This window comes from Artemia franciscana, unplaced genomic scaffold, assembly GCF_032884065.1.
Source record: "Artemia franciscana unplaced genomic scaffold, ASM3288406v1 Scaffold_284, whole genome shotgun sequence".
Lineage (NCBI taxonomy): Eukaryota > Metazoa > Arthropoda > Branchiopoda > Anostraca > Artemiidae > Artemia > Artemia franciscana.
In genome coordinates this window covers 701,255-719,562 of record NW_027063596.1, presented here as the reverse complement: position 1 = coordinate 719,562, position 18,308 = coordinate 701,255, and the positions used below count along the sequence as shown (strand labels likewise).

Sequence of the window (18,308 nt, the reverse complement as noted above, 5' to 3'; positions counted from 1 at the left end):
TATATATATATATATACTTTAAAAAATGTAATGTAATATTTAGTGTACTTATCTTAACAATATATATTATCTAATAAAATACGTAAGTGCAATTTGAGCATAAAAATAAAATATATATAGATTAAAAACTTAAAACAACTATAAATACTTCTGCATATCATTTTGAAGTGCACTGTTTCACCTTAGGTTTCAAGTAGGTTAATTGGGAAACTTGATTTTTAATTTTAGTAGCGGGTGTTCTTTGTCATAGCCCGTACATTTGATGATGAAGCTTCTTCTAACATCCTATTTAAGGAACACGCTTGTATAATCGACCGTAACTTTATTTCCTTTACCATTAAAGCATCGACTAAAGCAAACACCCTCTATGTGTTGTATGTCAATTTCGTAATAAGGCATCAATGTGCGAACTATACCAAACAGCCTTAATACATTTTTGCTGACTCATATATGCTTAACTATGCTGTAAGACGAAGCAGAGGAAAATTAACAGCAAAATATATTATCTGAAATTACTGAAAGCAATTTCTTTGAGAAGGGACAAGTATGATTCAGCTAAAAAAAATACGAAGAAAAATAATTGTCTTGATTTTGTTAAATTTGGCTGCATTAATATTGTGTTTTATACATGTATTTCGAGACAATGATTTTTAAAGCCTATTTTCTACTCTTTAAGTAGTGTTTTAAATAACTTCGAATTTATAAACAGAAAACTTTTACAATGGAAGAAAATTTATGGTATAATTTTCATCCCTTCTATTCAAGGAAATTTCTAGCATAATTTGAAGCCTAAGAGTCATGTTTTGTCTTAAAACTCTGTTTCACTGTACTGGCACTATTTTTGGCAATTCATTTTCACAATTTGATGTATTAAGACGAAAAAAATAAAAGGGTTTATAATTAGATGTAGAATACCCCTAGAATTAGTTTTCTTTAGAATAAAACTGGGTGTAAACTACGGACCTAAATTTTGGTCTTTGTTGTATTATCTCCCTTTTTTAGATCAATAGTAAAGAAAGATGGGTACAACACTGGTCGTAAGTTTTTCGTTTGCTCAAAATCTGAAACTGAAAAATGCAAATTTTTCCAATGGGCTGATGAAATTTTGTCTGCAAACCAGTCTTTACCAGGTAAAAAATTCAAATTATATTGATAAGTGCCCTAAGTCCCGAAACAATTTTCAGAAAAAATAACGTAGCTATAAAAAAACAAAAAGAAATATATATTTGTCTTTAATTTTTCAAGTTTGATGGGATGGGTATTTCAAATACATTGCCAAAGTCGAAAAAGTTATTATTTTCTCTTCAATGTTTTTGAATCATTCAAAACATGACGACACATTAACAAAGAACCAATATTGTATATTTTCAAGTTTTTTGGTATGATTTTAAAAGCATGGAATAAGGAAGCGCTTCTTAATATACTCTGCCATCTATGAAAAAAATATCAGACTCAGCCAGAATCAACATCTCGCCTGCGAATAATGACAAATAGGCTAGTACTCACTGCCCCCCCCCCCACCCTCAATCATATACGAACTCGGGAAGCAAGGTTTTCATAGGTTTTCGTTCTTTTTTTCTCACCCCTATATTCTTGAAAATTTTAAAAGATTCTTTGTAAATTGACAAAAAAAAATCATTCCAAATGCTGAAAAGGGGTTCTTGGGAGCCTCAATTCGGGAAACTCAAATCGAATTTAACCTCCCAATAGCTTGTTCGAACTGATAAAAAGATTCAAATTAATAAAATTCATTGAAGCAATACTTAATAAATGCAAAACATTTTGATGGGAATCTTAAACAAAGGGGGAAAACAAATCAGGGTGAAAAACACGAAACTTAGGTGCACCAGTATCAAAAAAATAAAAGAGGAAAGCTATTGGGCTATTTTGTTTGTTTTTTCTGTAATGAAGGGGACTATATTCAAAGATAAACCAGCAAACAGGGGAAAAGATAGGAACAGGTGCAGAAACAACTCAAGATGGGACGAATTTGGGTGGGGAGTCTCTTTTGAGGAAAATGTTTCCCGACCGATAATTTTGTTGTTGTATTTTTTCGCAAAACAGAGGCGCAACGAAAACCCCCTGTACTCAAATGCTTTCAGATCAGCTTTTATATTAAAAGAGGAGAGAATGAAGCCTTATCTTGTTAGACAGACATCAGAGTCATTCAGAGGGCGCATTTTGAATTGAATTGAATTTATTTATAACCCGTTGTAATACAAATGAAAAACGGAGCATAATGTTAACAAAAGAAAAGAGGAAAAAGAAATTGACCTTAAAAATCTACACAAAAAACTTTGCAACACTTCACCTTACTTAAAAACAATTAAAACATACAAAAGCAAAACACTCATTGAATCAAAATAGCGCTCCATGGGTGCCGACCAATTTACTTTTACAAGCTTCTATGCTTTTTCGGATAGAAGCATTCGGGTCTATGATGCCGTATTTTTTAATGACCCAGGAGTTGCTTGACCATGGTGGAAGGGCAATCAGGTATTTGGCATACCGGAAAAAGATTCGCCGAACCTCCTTCGTCTCGGTTATCATAAACATACTCCAAAAAGGTGCAAGGTATAGGAAATTCGGGAGTGCAGAAGCATTGTAAAGTTTTGCTAGCAGTTTGCAGTTGAGTCGAAGTTTGTTTGCTACCAAGCTTCCGTGTGCAGTTGCTATTCGACATTGGAAATGAAGGATGAAGAGCCTTCTAGTTGCTTTAAGGGTGTCACCGATAGGAAGCCCTAAATATTTCATTTGTGATTTTGGGGAAACTGGCACGCCATCGAGATTAATAGTAACTCCTGCTCGAGTTTCAACCTAGTTGAACAGAACCATGTCCGATTTTTGTCTATTGAATGTAAGGTTAATCTTAGCATAATCTTGACTTAAAATAGCAAAATTTCTTTCGAACGACTGTACTGTTCGACTGGGGTTAAAAATATCTGCAAAAGCAATAAGTGACACATCATTCCCTTTTAAAATACACAAAGGAACTGCGCTGAACTGGGCGTTCAGGATACAGTTATTAAAGGCAGCTGTGTAGGTAAGGGCACCCTGTCTGACGCCTCGATGGACTGGAGTAACGAAACGTGTTACGGTCCCATCAGATAGCCTGATCACAAAAGCAAGATGGTTATACATATCTTACAAAGCACGAATAACAGACGTGTCAACTCCCCGTTTATTTAGCTCAAGGAGAATTTTCGCGTGAATCAGAGAGTCGGAAGCATGGCTTACATCAGGACTTCCTAGGACGAGCGAATCACCAGACTTATCAGCATCTATAAGTACTGACGATAGTGCAGTAGGCGCGTGGGCACACCCTAGGCCTTAGTGGAAGCCAAACTGATATGGCGGCATGTAGCATTTATCTGTAAGTTCTGGCATTACGACTGTTTCAAAAATCTTGCAGAAAGTAGTGGCAACTGAAATAGGACATTATGGAGAACACTCATTCAGCGATTTATTTTTTTTGGAACAGGAGCAAGACGACTTGAAGAGAACGAGGGAGGTAAAAAAAAACTTCCAAAACGCATCAAAACTTGTTTTGATGCATTTTTGTTATGTGTCTACTAGTCAGACATAAACTTTGGGGGGTTTCGAACCCCTTATCCTCTGAATACGGCCTTGATAATAACCCAATTAGTCATGAAAATAGCATAAGTATTGAGGTACCACCAACAAGCCCTTAAAACAGGAAGTACACGTGGTGTTGGTGTTCAACTAAAATTAGAAACGATCCAAACACTAATTGACATTTTTTTTCACTGCTTAACTGACTAATGACAACTACTAATTGATATGGATTCTTAATTGACATAATCTAAAAAATGAAGTGGGAATACAATAATTTAAAAATGGTTTCAGATAAAACCTATTCCAGTTGTGAACACCATTTGGAACATGAGATCAAGGTGACAAAGTAGTAGGGGACTTCCAAGAAGAATGTGTTCAGCACAAATATTATCTGTACCCCTCGAAAAAGGTTTCTTAATTTTTTGAGCAGAACTCATAATATCAGACAGTGAAACAATAAACGTGGGTACAGTCTTTTTTGACAGTATCCGATTGAGATCACATTTAAGGGGATATTCAACTTTGGGATCAGGTTCTGAAAACTCTTTCAAAAAATGCTGTTGCCAGGCCTAAGCAGAGATATGAGCTGACGGAGCATTTCTTTCACTCTGGTTGCGGGTCAAACTTTTCCACAGAAGCATCGGATTACTCATTATCTTTTCTGAAAAATCGGAACGAATAGCGGCTCTATGTTTTTGCAGTTCTTTGGGAAAATGGCGCTTTGTGGAAATCCGTATTTGGTTCACTATGCCGTTCTTGGGTCTCCCATATTCTGTCCATATGCCTTGCCAAAATTTGGCCTTCTGGCAGGCTTCAACAAGGGATGGGTTCCCGGATCAGCCCTTAACTTGTGACCCAGCGTGTACTCTGGATGGAGGGACAAAGTGCGATTCCGCTTGTAGTAGCGCATACGAAAAAATTTTTTGATTTTGTGATGAATTCAATTGTTTTCAATGCTATTGCATTAATGATTCTGATATTTGACTACCTAGGATTATTTTGAGAAAATGTGGCAACCAGTTTTGATAGGAAAAAATTAATATTCAATTCAGTATAGGTTTTTCAACTAATATGTTGTGGTTAAAGAAAGTTAAATGCTTTTTGATAGTCACTGGAAATTAAGTTTGATCAGGCCTTAAGCTCTTTGAAAATTTTTAGTAATGGATTGATAAGAAAAATAAGCTATTGGGAGGTAGAATTTGATTTGAGTTTCCAGAATTGAGGCTCCCAAGAACCTTTTTTCAACATTTGGAATGATTTTTTAGTCAATGTACAAAGAATCTTTTAAAATTTTCAAGAATATAGGGGGGAAAGAAAAAGAACGAAAGCCTATAAAAATCTTGCTTCCCGAGTTCGTATATGAAAAGGTTATGAAAATTTTCCTCTTAACCTGCCATGCCAGCCGCTTGTCATGCCTTTAACATGCCAAGCCCCTGGACTATCCACACCTCCTTCATAATTTGAAACTGACATTTTTTGGGTTTCCTAAGCGTAATTCGTAGATGGTACGACTGTTTTCCATTTATTTCATCTAGGTAGCAATTTTCCCCATTAAATTCAGGATTAAGCCAACGAAAAACCATGCCTACAATAAAACTATACAAAGACGTACGATTTAACAAAAATATGGCCTGATTATTCTTACTTTCAAACTATTGGCCAATTGCTGGGTTATAAAATACTTTGTTTTTAATGATTAAATACAAAAACTAAAATTTTGCAGTCCACTTTGTCTGTAAAATATGAAATAAAAACAAGACTTTAATCTCTTATTTGAAGAGCTAATGAAGATAAGTGACGGTAGTTTAAAGGAAGTCTAACCGATTATATTTAAAAGATATGAAAGTTGTAAAAACACTGTTTTTAAATGATTTTTATAGATTTTATCGTGAGTTAAATCGACTGTCAAAATATGGGTCTCAGGTGAAGGGGGTCTCTTGATTAGTGCCCCCTTGAAATCACCATAGTAGTCGTAGCAGTGGTGGTTATGTATTTACTAACACTCCTTTATTTTACATTTTTTTTTCTAAGTTAAATAAACATGATTATTCCGAAAATAGTATAAAGCGGTTTTAACCAAATCACTGTCTAGCCTAAAATGTTTTCATATTATTATTTTTTTTTCAAGAGGTTGGGAGATAAAAAAAAGATTGAATCGTTTCTGATTGTGAATTCTTTGTCACAGAGAATTTGATTATGACGTGTTAGGTATTTTCTTCTGAAAATACTTAGAACCCTCAAAATCTAGTATAACCTTAAACAAAATTGCCATCAGATATGTGTGAAAACTATATCCCAGTACCACTCTGCTCTCGATGTTGAATGTTTTTATACCCTGAATATATAAAACCAAGGGAAAATAATGAAAAATATGAAATAAGTTAAAACATTGAAAATGATATCTTAAAACTCTCAAAAGGTCGGCCAATAAGCCCTAGAAAATATTGAAAATATGAAAAAAATATTAAAATCTGTAAAATAATTACTTTTAATCATCAAAAGCTACTATAACCTTAGTCAAAATTGGGACGAGATGTATGTGGAAACGATATCACAGTGCCACTCTGCTCTCCATGTTGAATTTTGTCATGCCCTGAATCTATAAAAGACAGGGAAAATAATGAAAAATATGAAAAAAAATAAAATATTAAAAATAATATCTTATAACTCTCAAAAGGTCGGCCCATAATCCATAGAAAATATTAAAAAATATGAGACAAATATTGAAATAATATAAAAGAATTGTTTTGAACCCTCTCAAGCTAGTAGAACCTTATTCAAGATTACCTCCAGATGTGTGCAAAAACGGTATCACAGTGCCACCATGCTCTCCATGCTGAATTTGTTCAAGCACTGAATCTATAAAACCAGGGGAAAATAATGAAAATACGAAAAAAATTAAAATATCGAGAATGAAATTTTAAAACCCTCAAAAAGTTGGCCCATAAGCCATATAAAATATTGAAAATTGAAACAAATGTTAAAATATTATAAAAGTATTGCTTAGAACCCTCTAAAGCTAGTATACCTTAGTCAAAATTGCCACGAGATGTGTGTGAAAACGGTATCACAGTGCCACCATGCTCTGGACGTTGAATTTTTTCAAGTACTGAATCTATGAAACCAGGGGAAAATAGAAAGACGAAAATTAAATATAGAAAACAATATCTTGAAACTCTCAAAAGGCCAGCCCATAAGTCATAGAAAATATTAAAAATATGAAACAAATGTTAAAATAATATAAAAATATTTCTTAGATCCCTCTAAAGCTGCGACCTTAGTCAAGATTGCCTCCATTTGTGTGTGAAAACGGTTTCACAGTGCCAGGGTGCTCTCGATGTTGAATTTTTTCAAGCACTGAATCTAAAAAACCAGGGGAAAATAATGAAAATATGAAAAAAAAATTAAAATATCGAGAATAAAATTTTAAAACCCTTAAAAAGTTGGCCCATAAGCCATACAAAATATTTAAAATTGAAACAAATGTTAAAATATTATAAAAGTCTTGCTTAGAACCCTCTAAAGCTAGTATTATCTTAGTCGAAATTGCCATGAGATGTGTGAAAACGGTATCACAGTGCCACCATGCTCTGGACGTTGAATTTTTTCAAGCACTGAATCTATGAAACCACGGGAAAATAGAAAGACAAAATTAAATATAGAAAACAATATCTTGAAACTCTCAAAAGGCCGGCCCATAAGTCATAGAAAATATTAAAAATATGAAGCAAATGTTAAAATAATATAAAAGAATTACTTAGATCCCTCTAAAGCTACGACCTTAGTCAAGATTGCCTCCATATGTGTGTGAAAATGGTTTCACAGTGCCACTGTGCTCTCGAAATTGATTTTTTTCAAGCAGTGAATCCATAAAACCAGGGGAAAATAATGACAATATGCAAAAAAATTAAAGTATAAAAATAATATATTAAAACTCTCAAAAGGTTGGCCCATAAGCCAGATAAAATATTAAGAATATGAAGCAAATATTAGATATTGTAAAAGAATTACTTAGAACCCTCTAAGGCTACTATGACCTTAGTCAATATTGCCACTAAATGTGTGTGAAAACGATATCAGCCTGCCACTATGCTCTCGATGTTGAATTTTTTCATGCACTGAATCTATAAAACAAGGGGGAAATAAAGAAAAATATGAAAAAAATTAAAATATTGAAAATAATATCTTAAAATGCTCAAAAGGTCGGCCCATAAGCCATAGAAAATATTCAAAATATGAAACAAATGTTAAAATGCTGCAAAAGAATTGCTTAGAACCCTCTAAAGCTAGTATTACCTTAGCCAAGATTGCCACCAGAATTTTGTGAAAATGGTATCACATTGTCACTATGTTCTTGCTGTTGAATTTTTTCAGGAACTGAATCTATAAAACGAGGGGAAAATGATGAAAAAAATAAATTATCGAAAATAAAATCTTAAAACTCTCATAAGGTCGGCCCATAAGCCATAGAAAATATTATCTATATATATATATATATATATATATATATATATATATATATATATATATATATATATATATATATATATATATATATATATATATATATATATATATATATATATATATATATATATATATATATATATATATATATATATATATATATATATATATATATATATAACATATATATATATATATATATATATATATATATATATATATATATATATATATATATATATATATATATATATATATATATATATATATATAACATAATGACCTTGATAATATTATTTTAATTATGACAGGTAATATAGATGCAAGACCTCTGCCGTCAGGAAGTAGCTTAACAACGATAGCTACTGGAAAAACTCGATCAACAGCAGAAGCTGGTTCTATCGATGTTTTATGTGCCTGCGAAAAACAAGCTACGTTATTAAGTGTCATAAAAGATGGTCCTAATAAAGGTAGAGTGACCATTTCTTTTCATTTTCTTTTTTATATTTCTTTGCTTTTGTATGAAAAGGCCAAAGTTTAAAAAATATATATTAACGAACTTAGATGAACTGGTTATTCAGTTGTTCAAAGGTGAATTTAAGTGCATACATATCTTGTCTTTTCTAAGTTTAACAGATTATATACAACACGAATACACCGTTTAGCCTCTCTTCCCTAAAACTTTCCAGGATCGCTTATGTTTTTCAAACAGTTCGTGGTAACGAACTGTATATAAGGAACGACCCGGCTCAATAGTAAACAAAATTCTAAAAATTGGAATTTTGATACTAATAGTTATATCAAAATGATCGGATTTTAATGCTGAATTGAAATATATACAGTTCTTTAAGATTAGTTTTACCCATGAAAAGTTGCGAGCCTGAGAAAATTTGCCTCATTTTCGAAAATAGGGGGAAACACCCCCTAAAGGTCATACAATCTTAACAAAAATCACACCGTCAGATTCGGCGTATTAGAGAACCTCGTTGTAGAAGTTTCAAGCTCCAATCTATAAAAATGTGGAATTTCGCATTTTTTGCCAGAATACAGATCACGGATGCGTGTTTATTTGTTTGTTTTTTCCCAGGGGTGATTGCATCGATCTAGTGATCCTAGAATCTTGCCAGAGGGCTCATTCTAACGGAAATGAAAAGTTCTAGTGCCCTTTTTAAGTGACCAAAAAATTTGGAGGGCACCTAGGCCCCCTGCCACGCCAATTATTTTTCTAAAGTCACCGGATCAAAATTCTGAGATAGCCATTTTATTCACCATTGTCGAAAAACCTTATAACTATGTCTTTGGGGGTGACTTACTCCCCCATAGTCAGCGTGGGAAGGGCCTCAAGTTACGAACTTTGACCAGTGCTTACATATAGTAATGGTTGTTTGGAAGTGTACAGACGTTTTCGGGAGGATTTTTAGTTTGGGGGAAGGGGAATTGAGAAGATGGAGATATGTTATGGAAACTTTCCTTAGAGGAATTTGTCGTGGGGGAATAAAATTTTCACGAAGGGAGTGAAGGATTTTCTAGCATTATTTAAAAAAAAACAGTAAAAAAATAAATATGAAAAAGTTTTTTCAACAGAAAGTAAGGGGAAGCATTAAAACTTAAAACGAACAGAAATTATTAAGCATATGATGGGCTCGCCTCCTCCTAATACCCCGCTCTCTACGCTAAAGCATTTTTAGTAATTTCAACTATTTATTCTATTCGGCTTTTGTGATTCAGGGGTCATTCTTAAGGAATTGGGACAAAATTTAAGCTTTAGTGTAAAGAGCGAGGTACTGACGAGGGGGTGAACCCCATCATATACGTAATAAAAACATGAGAATACAAAAGTTCGTTACGTAAACTATTTGTAAGTTACGTATATCTTTTACTAATAAAAACATTCGTAAAAAATTTAAAGTTCTAGTTGCCTTTTTAAGTAACCAATAAATCGGAGGGCAACTAGGCCTCCTGCCCCGCTCTTTTTTTCTCAAAATCATTCGATCAAAACTCTAGAAATCTATTTAGCCAAAAAAATAAATATCCAAATTTTGTTTTAATTATTCATCTGCGGAGAGCCAAAATCAAAACATGCATTGATTCAAAAACGTTCAGAAATTAAATAAAAAAACAAGTTTTTTTAACTGAAAGTAAGACCGTGCATACTATCGTAAAACGATTCGATTGAGAGAATATTTTTCTCGGCGAATTTCAAAATTGAGTTAAAATGTTAAAAAAAGGAACCCTTAACCCATATCAAATCATACATATCCTTTCGAAATATGATATGCTTGAATGGGAATTGAGGTTGCTTGAGAATGGGGAAAACGTTGCAGCCTTCACTGGTTTGAGCAATTTGCTAAAACTTTTAGGTAAAAACTGAAGAAATCAAAGACCACATATTTGAAACATTGGAATCTCGTATGAATTCTTAAGCTTTGAACTTCTTCGGTGGCCGACAAATCTTTGCGACAATCTCTACGTCGACTACCTCCCTCCACCCTCGTAATTTTCGCTTTCAATTTAATGAAATTCAGATTTAAGCATGCATTGAATAAAATCGCTGTCCCAGTTCCTACTCATTAAATCTGTCTAAAGTGGATACTAATTTACTTACCCAATTAAGAAAATTACCCTCACAATTTTGTAAGCCAGAGTAGAATAGTTGATTCCCGGTCAAGAAATAAAAATACAAATATTTCTTGACTTACCGTTTTGCAAAACAAACTTTTGATTGACCGAAGGTTTCATATCATCCCATTCACCCTATTTCTGAATCTAAGTCTCATTAATTGTTCGAATTTTGTTGACGTCAACGGAATCTTATTAGAATAATACCCCCCCCCCCTCCTGTCAAATAGATTCACATTAGGAGGATTGAAAAAACCCTATGTTTAAATATGACCTGGGGCATATTTTGACAGATTTATACTTACAGTTTTTGAATACTAAAAAAAAGTGTTTGGCAATTGAAAAGCACGTGAGTTCAATTGAATAGGATTGTGTTATATTCTGGTTTGGTTATATTTCGGTTCATCTGCACTGGGGCTCAGTTCAATTCAATTCAATCATATATATCTAGACAAAAACACATAACTACTGTACATAATCTGTCAGGAAAGCCCAAAAATTGCGTAGCTTGGGAAGAAACTTAACTAAAGAACAATTAAACAATCAACAAACAGAAACAACGAATCAACTAATTTATCAAAAAAGAAAAAAGGATATGACGAAAAGAAAGAAAAGAAAAAAAGAAAAGAAAAAGACCGAAAAGAAGAGGACCGCACGACATTCAATTCCAAAGAGTATTTCTGTAATGACCATTTATTGCTCGCTTGAAGGTAATAAGGTTATTTGAGTTCCGGATTTCCAAGGGTATTAAATTCCAAACAGCTGGTGCAAAAAATCTAACTAAAAAAGAAGCTCTTTTTGTTGATGGTGTCTCGTGGACAATGTCATATGAATTGCGTGTTTCGTATGTATACAAATCTTCATTTAAAGTGAATAGATTTTCAAATGATGATGGAAGGAAGTTTTTTAAATATTTAAAACAAAAAGTTGCGATCTGAAATCCCTAGTCTTTGACACATCAAATATTTTAGTAAGTTTAAAACGGAGGTTAATGTTGTCTGAATACTAAAGAGGAGATATAATTTCAATTACCTTATTTTGGGTTATTTGGATTCTCTTATAACATAAGATAAAGCTACTTACCCATATAGAGCATCCATAAGAAAACTAGGGATGAAAATAGAATGATAAATCATTTTCAAGATTTTTTCGGGAAACGGAGCTAAAAACGGCGGATAACTCCAAGGGACGTAGGAAAGTTTGTCACCAATTAATTTGGCATGTTCTTTCCACAAAATATTCTCCTCACTAATAAATCCAAGATATCTACTGGTTTTTACTCTATTTCTAATATTATTTTTTACTTTTAAATTGAGGTCTGTTTGGACTGATCCAACTCTAGAAAATAAAATATTTTTTTTTCCATAATTTAGTGCTATATACTGTGAATCAGCCCACGATACAAATTCAGTCAGAGCAATTTCCATTTTTTGAAATAAAGAAGATAAATTTTCACGTGCAACAAAAAGGATTGTTTCATCTGCAAATATTATGATATTAGCTTCAGATAAATAATATTTTACATGGTCAATATAAATGAGAAAAAGCAGTGGTCCCATTATTGAACCTTGTGGTACTCCACACGGTAAAAGATGGCGCTCTAAAGTTGCATTTGCATTTTGTACAACTTGAACTCTATTAATAAAATACTAACAAAACCATTTTAACGTCACATTACGTATATCAATTTATTCAAGATTTTGGAGTAATTTATCATGATCAAAAGTGTCAAATGCCTTTTTAATATCTAAAAGTAAAGCTGTGGGTATTAAGCCTTTATCAAATGCATCATTCACCCAGTCAACCATTTTCAGAATTACAAGGTTCGTAGAAAGTCCTTTGCAAAAGCCAAATTGGGTACCGCAAAGAAGATTTTTTATTTTGATCCTTTCAAAATTTGCTTTAATAAAAGAAAAATCATAACTAGCATACTCATACTTTTTTATATCATGCTCAGAAAATTAGAGCCGATTTTTTTGTTGTTATAAGCAAAGATAATATCATTTAAAGACATAAAAACAAAAACTAAAAAATTTTTAATTTCAAATAAATGAAATAAAATTTTAAGAGTTAAAAGTATATAAGATTTACTTCAAGGATTACCTCCGTAAACCATCCGAAGGAAATATTTTTGCTTTTCTGAGTTTTGATATTGCTTATCACCTTCCTTCGGAGGTCCAAGCCAAAAAATTAATTTATGGATTGAATTCAAAAATTCAAAAATAGCTGTTAGGGAGGATTGTTTTTATATGAAAGATTATCCATGTCTTAAAGTCTACAAAAATTCTGTAACTAAAAGGCTTGAGAATTCCTTTTGATAAAACAAAAATGTTGAAAAACCTATCCTCTCTGCCTCTTCTAGAAATAAGACGAAACTATTATAAAATATTAACAGGATCCATTGACGCATCAGAATCCATATGTATGTTCCTTCATTAGAAATGTTTGGTTATATTTCAGTCTCTATTCATTTAATGATGCTAGGGGGAACCCGTTTTCTACCTCTGATATCCACACCAAGGATGAAAACCTGTTATGCAATTGCACTTACGTAACATTGATCCCAGCAACGTTAGGTAAAACTCAGAGTACATTGGACTGGAAGAATTTTGCATTGATCTATAAATACAGTGTATTCACTATGGCCAGTTAAGCGTAGACATCTGCTAATTCATTGCCTAGCTAACTCAGCTGAGGCAGTGAAACAAAGGACTAGCCGAATTTACTACTTATAGGGATGGACTACTCCCTTTCTGTGATGTGGTGTAGAACTTCACCTAAATTCAGACAACTTTAGTATGCTACATCCACGTAATATATTGTGCCATATCTACTCATTAGCACCCCAAAACAGACACCATCACAGGTAACTGACGTGAACTATGGATATGATACGCAATTTACCACTGTATACCCGCAACTTCTGATAATATCCTTAGGAAATTGGCAACAAAGATGAACATTTAACCTAAGATATAGAGAAATACTCCAGATAGTAATATTGCACCAAATAACTTACAATAGGCAATTACAACTATTGAACTTTGTTACAAAGTGCTTATTAAAACCTATTAAAACAATTGTTTGCTCATTGGATGTCAGAGCTCAATGAGCTCCAATTCCTTCTTTTCTAGATGAAAAAAAAATTTCAACTGCAAGTAACGAGAAAGATGAAAATTTAAACAAACAGGTATTACTACATAGATGAATCACTTCTGAATCACAAAGACCGTTTCATTAGAATAATGAGCTCATTTAAAAGTTCCCAAAATAAACCGCATTGTAAAGAGCAGGATATTTAGAAAAAGCCACTCCCCTCCTATTCACAAAAAATACTGTTAGTTTTATTGTTTTAATGTTGTTCCTTAGTTTCTTTTCAAAAAACTTGTTTTTTATTTAGGCCTGATCTTTTCTAAATAATTCTGGGAACCCTTCCATGGAAAATTCTCTTTGCTCAAGAAAAATTTCTCAATAGAAAGATCCCCCAGAGAAAAGTTTCTTTTACTTCCCATTAACAATAATATATGTAAACAACTGGCAAAGTTCATAGCCTGCAGCTCTTCCCCTGGAAACTGTGGGGGTCCTGTGATCCTCAAAAACATAGCTATTTAATTTTTGGACTATGCTGAAAATGTCTATTTAAAAAATTTATGAGATGACTTTAAGGGAAAATGTGAGAAGGAAAGGGGTTACCTGCCCTCCAAAATTTTGACCTTCAAAAATGGGCACTATAACTTTTGATTTTCGATCAAATGAGTCCTCTCACGATCAATAATTTGATAAAATTAATCTTGAGATAAAAATAGAAAGTCGTATCTTTGATTTTTTTTATGGCCAGAAATTCTAAATTTTTCAATTTTATGTAGATAGGAGCTTGAAATTTCTATAGTAGAATTTTGAATCCGATGATAGAATTTTCATTAAGATCCCTTGATGTTTTCAGGGTCTTTTCCCCCTTTTTCGAAAATTGAGCAAATTTTTTTCAGGCTCGTAGCTTCTTATGACTAACATTAAATTGATGAATTTTATATATTTTGAACGAGAATTGACATTTGAATCTTTGATACATCTATTGTTGTCAAGGCTCTGTTTCTTAGAGTTTCAGTTACTATTGACTCTCATGACTCCTTACTTGCAGTTTGTTATCACGAACTGTTTGATACACAATTTCTGGTGTATTGATATGTTATTTAAATTAAAATATTTTTTTAAATTAATTTAAAAAATCTGTTTCACACTACAAATTTTTCAAAAAAAGTAAAGAGCTTCATTAATCCAAAAATGAGGAATTTGAAAAAATTATGCTCTAATGAAGAGAAAAAAACGAATGACTGTGGATTGTCAGTTTAATTGACATATGCAGATACTTATTCCTCATAATTTTGATAATTTTTTTTATGTAAGTAAAACAAGTAAAAACATTTAAACCATGTTCAATTTTCAGTGAAACGCAAATTATGTTCTGATCTTGAAACGGCATAAGGGCTATCATCCATACTCGTGTTAATTTTTGCTTGTTTAGAGTTTGACTCTTTGACTATTTATTGGAATCTTGCTTCAGTTTGAGTTGCATTTATATATTGATAATGAGTTGTGGTACTTTTACGCTTGGAAGATGAATTGACGGTATTTTCGCACATTTTTGGCTTGATGGAGCTGTTTACTTTTTTTTGAAAAAAGTATTTTGTGAAAACAAATTCTAATTAATTTCTGTTTATTTTTTATTGACATAGTCTTTTTCATGGAAAAAATAATATTTAATATCTTTTCGGTTTTTTCTGTAAGAATCCATAGTTTGGGTTCCTATTTGTATATTAGAGAAACTATTTCAACAATTTTTAATCCTGACACAAACATGATTTTTTAATTTTAATTTATTTCACATGAGTAGGGCTGAGAACTCCCATGTCTTCTCAAGACCAGAATGTAAATTGCAATTTGCTGAAAGAAAAAAAGTGAATGACTAAGGACTATCGATTTAATTGATACATGCTGGTATTTATTCCTTAAAGTTTTGATAATTTTTTATTTATGAAAGTAAAAAAACCTGAAAACATTTAAAGTATGTTTTATTTTCAGTAAAGCGCAAACTATGTTCTCATAATTAACTGATTTTAATTTTTGATTATTTTGAGTTTGACTCGGCTATTTATTGTAATTTATTTTCGTTTTAAGTTTAATATTTTTACTTATGCTGATTTACCCTTTAAAGACTATTTGACTTTAATTCTTCTCATTTTTGGCTTAATGGTTCTCAAAACTCTTCTTTTAAAAACTTGTTTTGGGAAAAGTTTTTTAAATAAATTTATGTTCATTTTTTTTATTGAAATAGTTTTTTGTGGGAAAACTAACACTTTTTATCTTTTCAATTTTCAAACAGTTCGCGGTAACGAACTGTAGTAAGGAGTGACCCGGCTCAATAGTAAACGAAACTCTAAAAAACGGAATTTCGATGCTAAAAGATATATCAAAACAATCGGATTTTTATGCTGATTTTAAATATATGAGTTTCAATTTAGTTTTTCAATTTAGTCCAATATCAATTTAGTCAATAAATTTAGTCAATAAATTCAAAATCAAAACTCAGAAAAGCAAAAACATTTCCTTCGGATGGTTTACGGAGGTAATCCTTGAAGTAAATCTTATATACTTTTAACTCTTAAAATTTTATTTCATTTATTTGAATCTATCAAATTTAGTTTTTGTCATCAAAAGTTACGAGCCTGAGAAAATTTGCCTTATTTTGGAAAATAGGGGTTAACACCCCATAAAAGTCATAGGACGAAAATCACACCATCGCATTCAGCGTATCAGAGAACCCTATAGAAAAAATTTCAAGGTCTAATCAACAAAAATTTGGAATTTCGTATTTTTTGGCAGAAGACAAATCACGGGTACGTATTTATTTGTTTTTTTTCCCTAGGGGTCATCGCATCGACCAAGTGGTCCTAGAGTGTTTCAAGAGGGCTCATTTTACCGTAAATGAAAAGTTCTAGTGCCCTTTTTAAGTGACTGAAAAAATTGGAGGGCACCTAGGCCCCCTCCCACGCTCATTTTGGATCAAAATTCTGAGATAGCCATTTTGTTCCACATAGTCGAAAACCATAATAACTATGTCTTTGGGGATTACTTACCCCCCAGAGCCCCTGGGGGAGGGGCTGCAAGTTACAAACTTTGACCGATGTTTACATACAGTAATGGTTACTGGGAAGTGTACCGACGTTATCAGGGGGATTTTTGGTTTGGGTGTGGGGTTCAGGGGAGGGGGCTATATGGGAGGATCTTTCCTTGGAGGAATATTTCATGGGGGAAGAGAAATTAAATGAATAGGGTGCAGGATTTTCTAGCATTACTATTAAAAACAAAAACAATGAAAATATAAACATGAAAAAGTTTTTTCAATTGAAAGCAAGGAGAAGCATTAAAACTTAAAACGAACAGAGATTATTACGCATATGAGGGGTTCTAAAAATACTTTAGCATAAAGAGCGAGGTATTTAGGAGGAGATAAATACTTCGCTCTTTATGCTAAAAAATTTTTAAGTAATTTCAACTATTTATTCTACGGCCTTTCTGATTCAGGGGTCATTCTTAAATAATTGGGACAAAACAAGATTTAGTGTGAAGAGCGAGGTATTAACGAGGGAACCAACCCTCTCATATATATAATCAAAAATACAAGAATATAAAAGTTTGTAACGTAAGTTAATTCTTAAGTTACGTATATTTTTTACGAATAAAAACGTTCGTTAAAAATTAAAAGATCTAGTTGCCTTTTTAAGTAACCAAAAAATTGGATGGCAACTAGGCCTCCTTCCCCAGCCCTTATTTCTCAAAATCGTCTGATCAAAACAGAGAGAAAGCCATTTAGCCAAAAAAAGAGTTAATATGCAAATTTCATTGTAATAATTTATGTACGGAGAGCCACAATCAGACATGCATTAATTCAAAAACTTTTAGAAATTTAATAATAAAAAACAAGTTTTTTGAAATTAAAGTAAGGAGTTACATTAAAACTTAAAACGAGCAGAAATTACTCCGTATATGAAAGGGGCTTTTCCTCTTCGACACCCCACTCCTTGCGCTAAAGTTTGATTCTTTCTCGCAACTCTACTTTTTAAAACAATAAAAAACTTTAGCGTAAAGAGCGGGGTTTCGAAGAGGAAAAGCCCCTTTCATATACGGAGTAATTTCTGTTCGTTTTAATTTTAATGTCGCTCCTTACTTTCATTTCAAAAAACTTGTTTTTTTATTTAATTTCCATTAGAATCCATAGTTTAGGGCACTATCTGAATGTTGGAGAAACTTTTTCTACAATTTTTAATCCTGACAAAAACAGTATTTTTAATTTTATTTCATTTTACCGTAAGTAGAGCTGATAACCCCAATGTCTTCTCAAGACCAGAACATAATTTATGCTTTGCTGAAGGAAAAAAAAACGAATAACTCTTGTCAGTTTAATTAACATATACTGATATTTTTTTATCAAAGTTTTGATAATTTTCAAAATTTTTGAATAATTTATGAAATTATAAAAATTTTAAACATTTATAACAGGTGTTTGTTTTCAGTAAAGCAAAAATTATGTTGTGATCTTGTGAAGGCATGGGAGTTATCAGCCTTTATTTCAGGTTTCAGATAATAAC

The 18,308-nt window shown here is 32.3% G+C and overlaps 1 protein-coding gene across 2 annotated transcripts in view; it reads left to right on the top strand.

Annotated features, from left to right (window-relative positions):
• The window catches only part of LOC136043033 (uncharacterized), a 77,288-nt gene that overhangs the window by 41,304 nt on the left and 17,676 nt on the right, over positions 1 to 18,308 (top strand). For both annotated transcript variants that reach the window (XM_065727933.1, XM_065727934.1), the window contains exons 5-6: positions 1,003 to 1,130; positions 8,355 to 8,513. In XM_065727933.1, the coding sequence (XP_065584005.1) occupies positions 1,003 to 1,130; positions 8,355 to 8,513 (287 nt within the window). The remainder of the gene's footprint in view (positions 1 to 1,002; positions 1,131 to 8,354; positions 8,514 to 18,308) is intronic.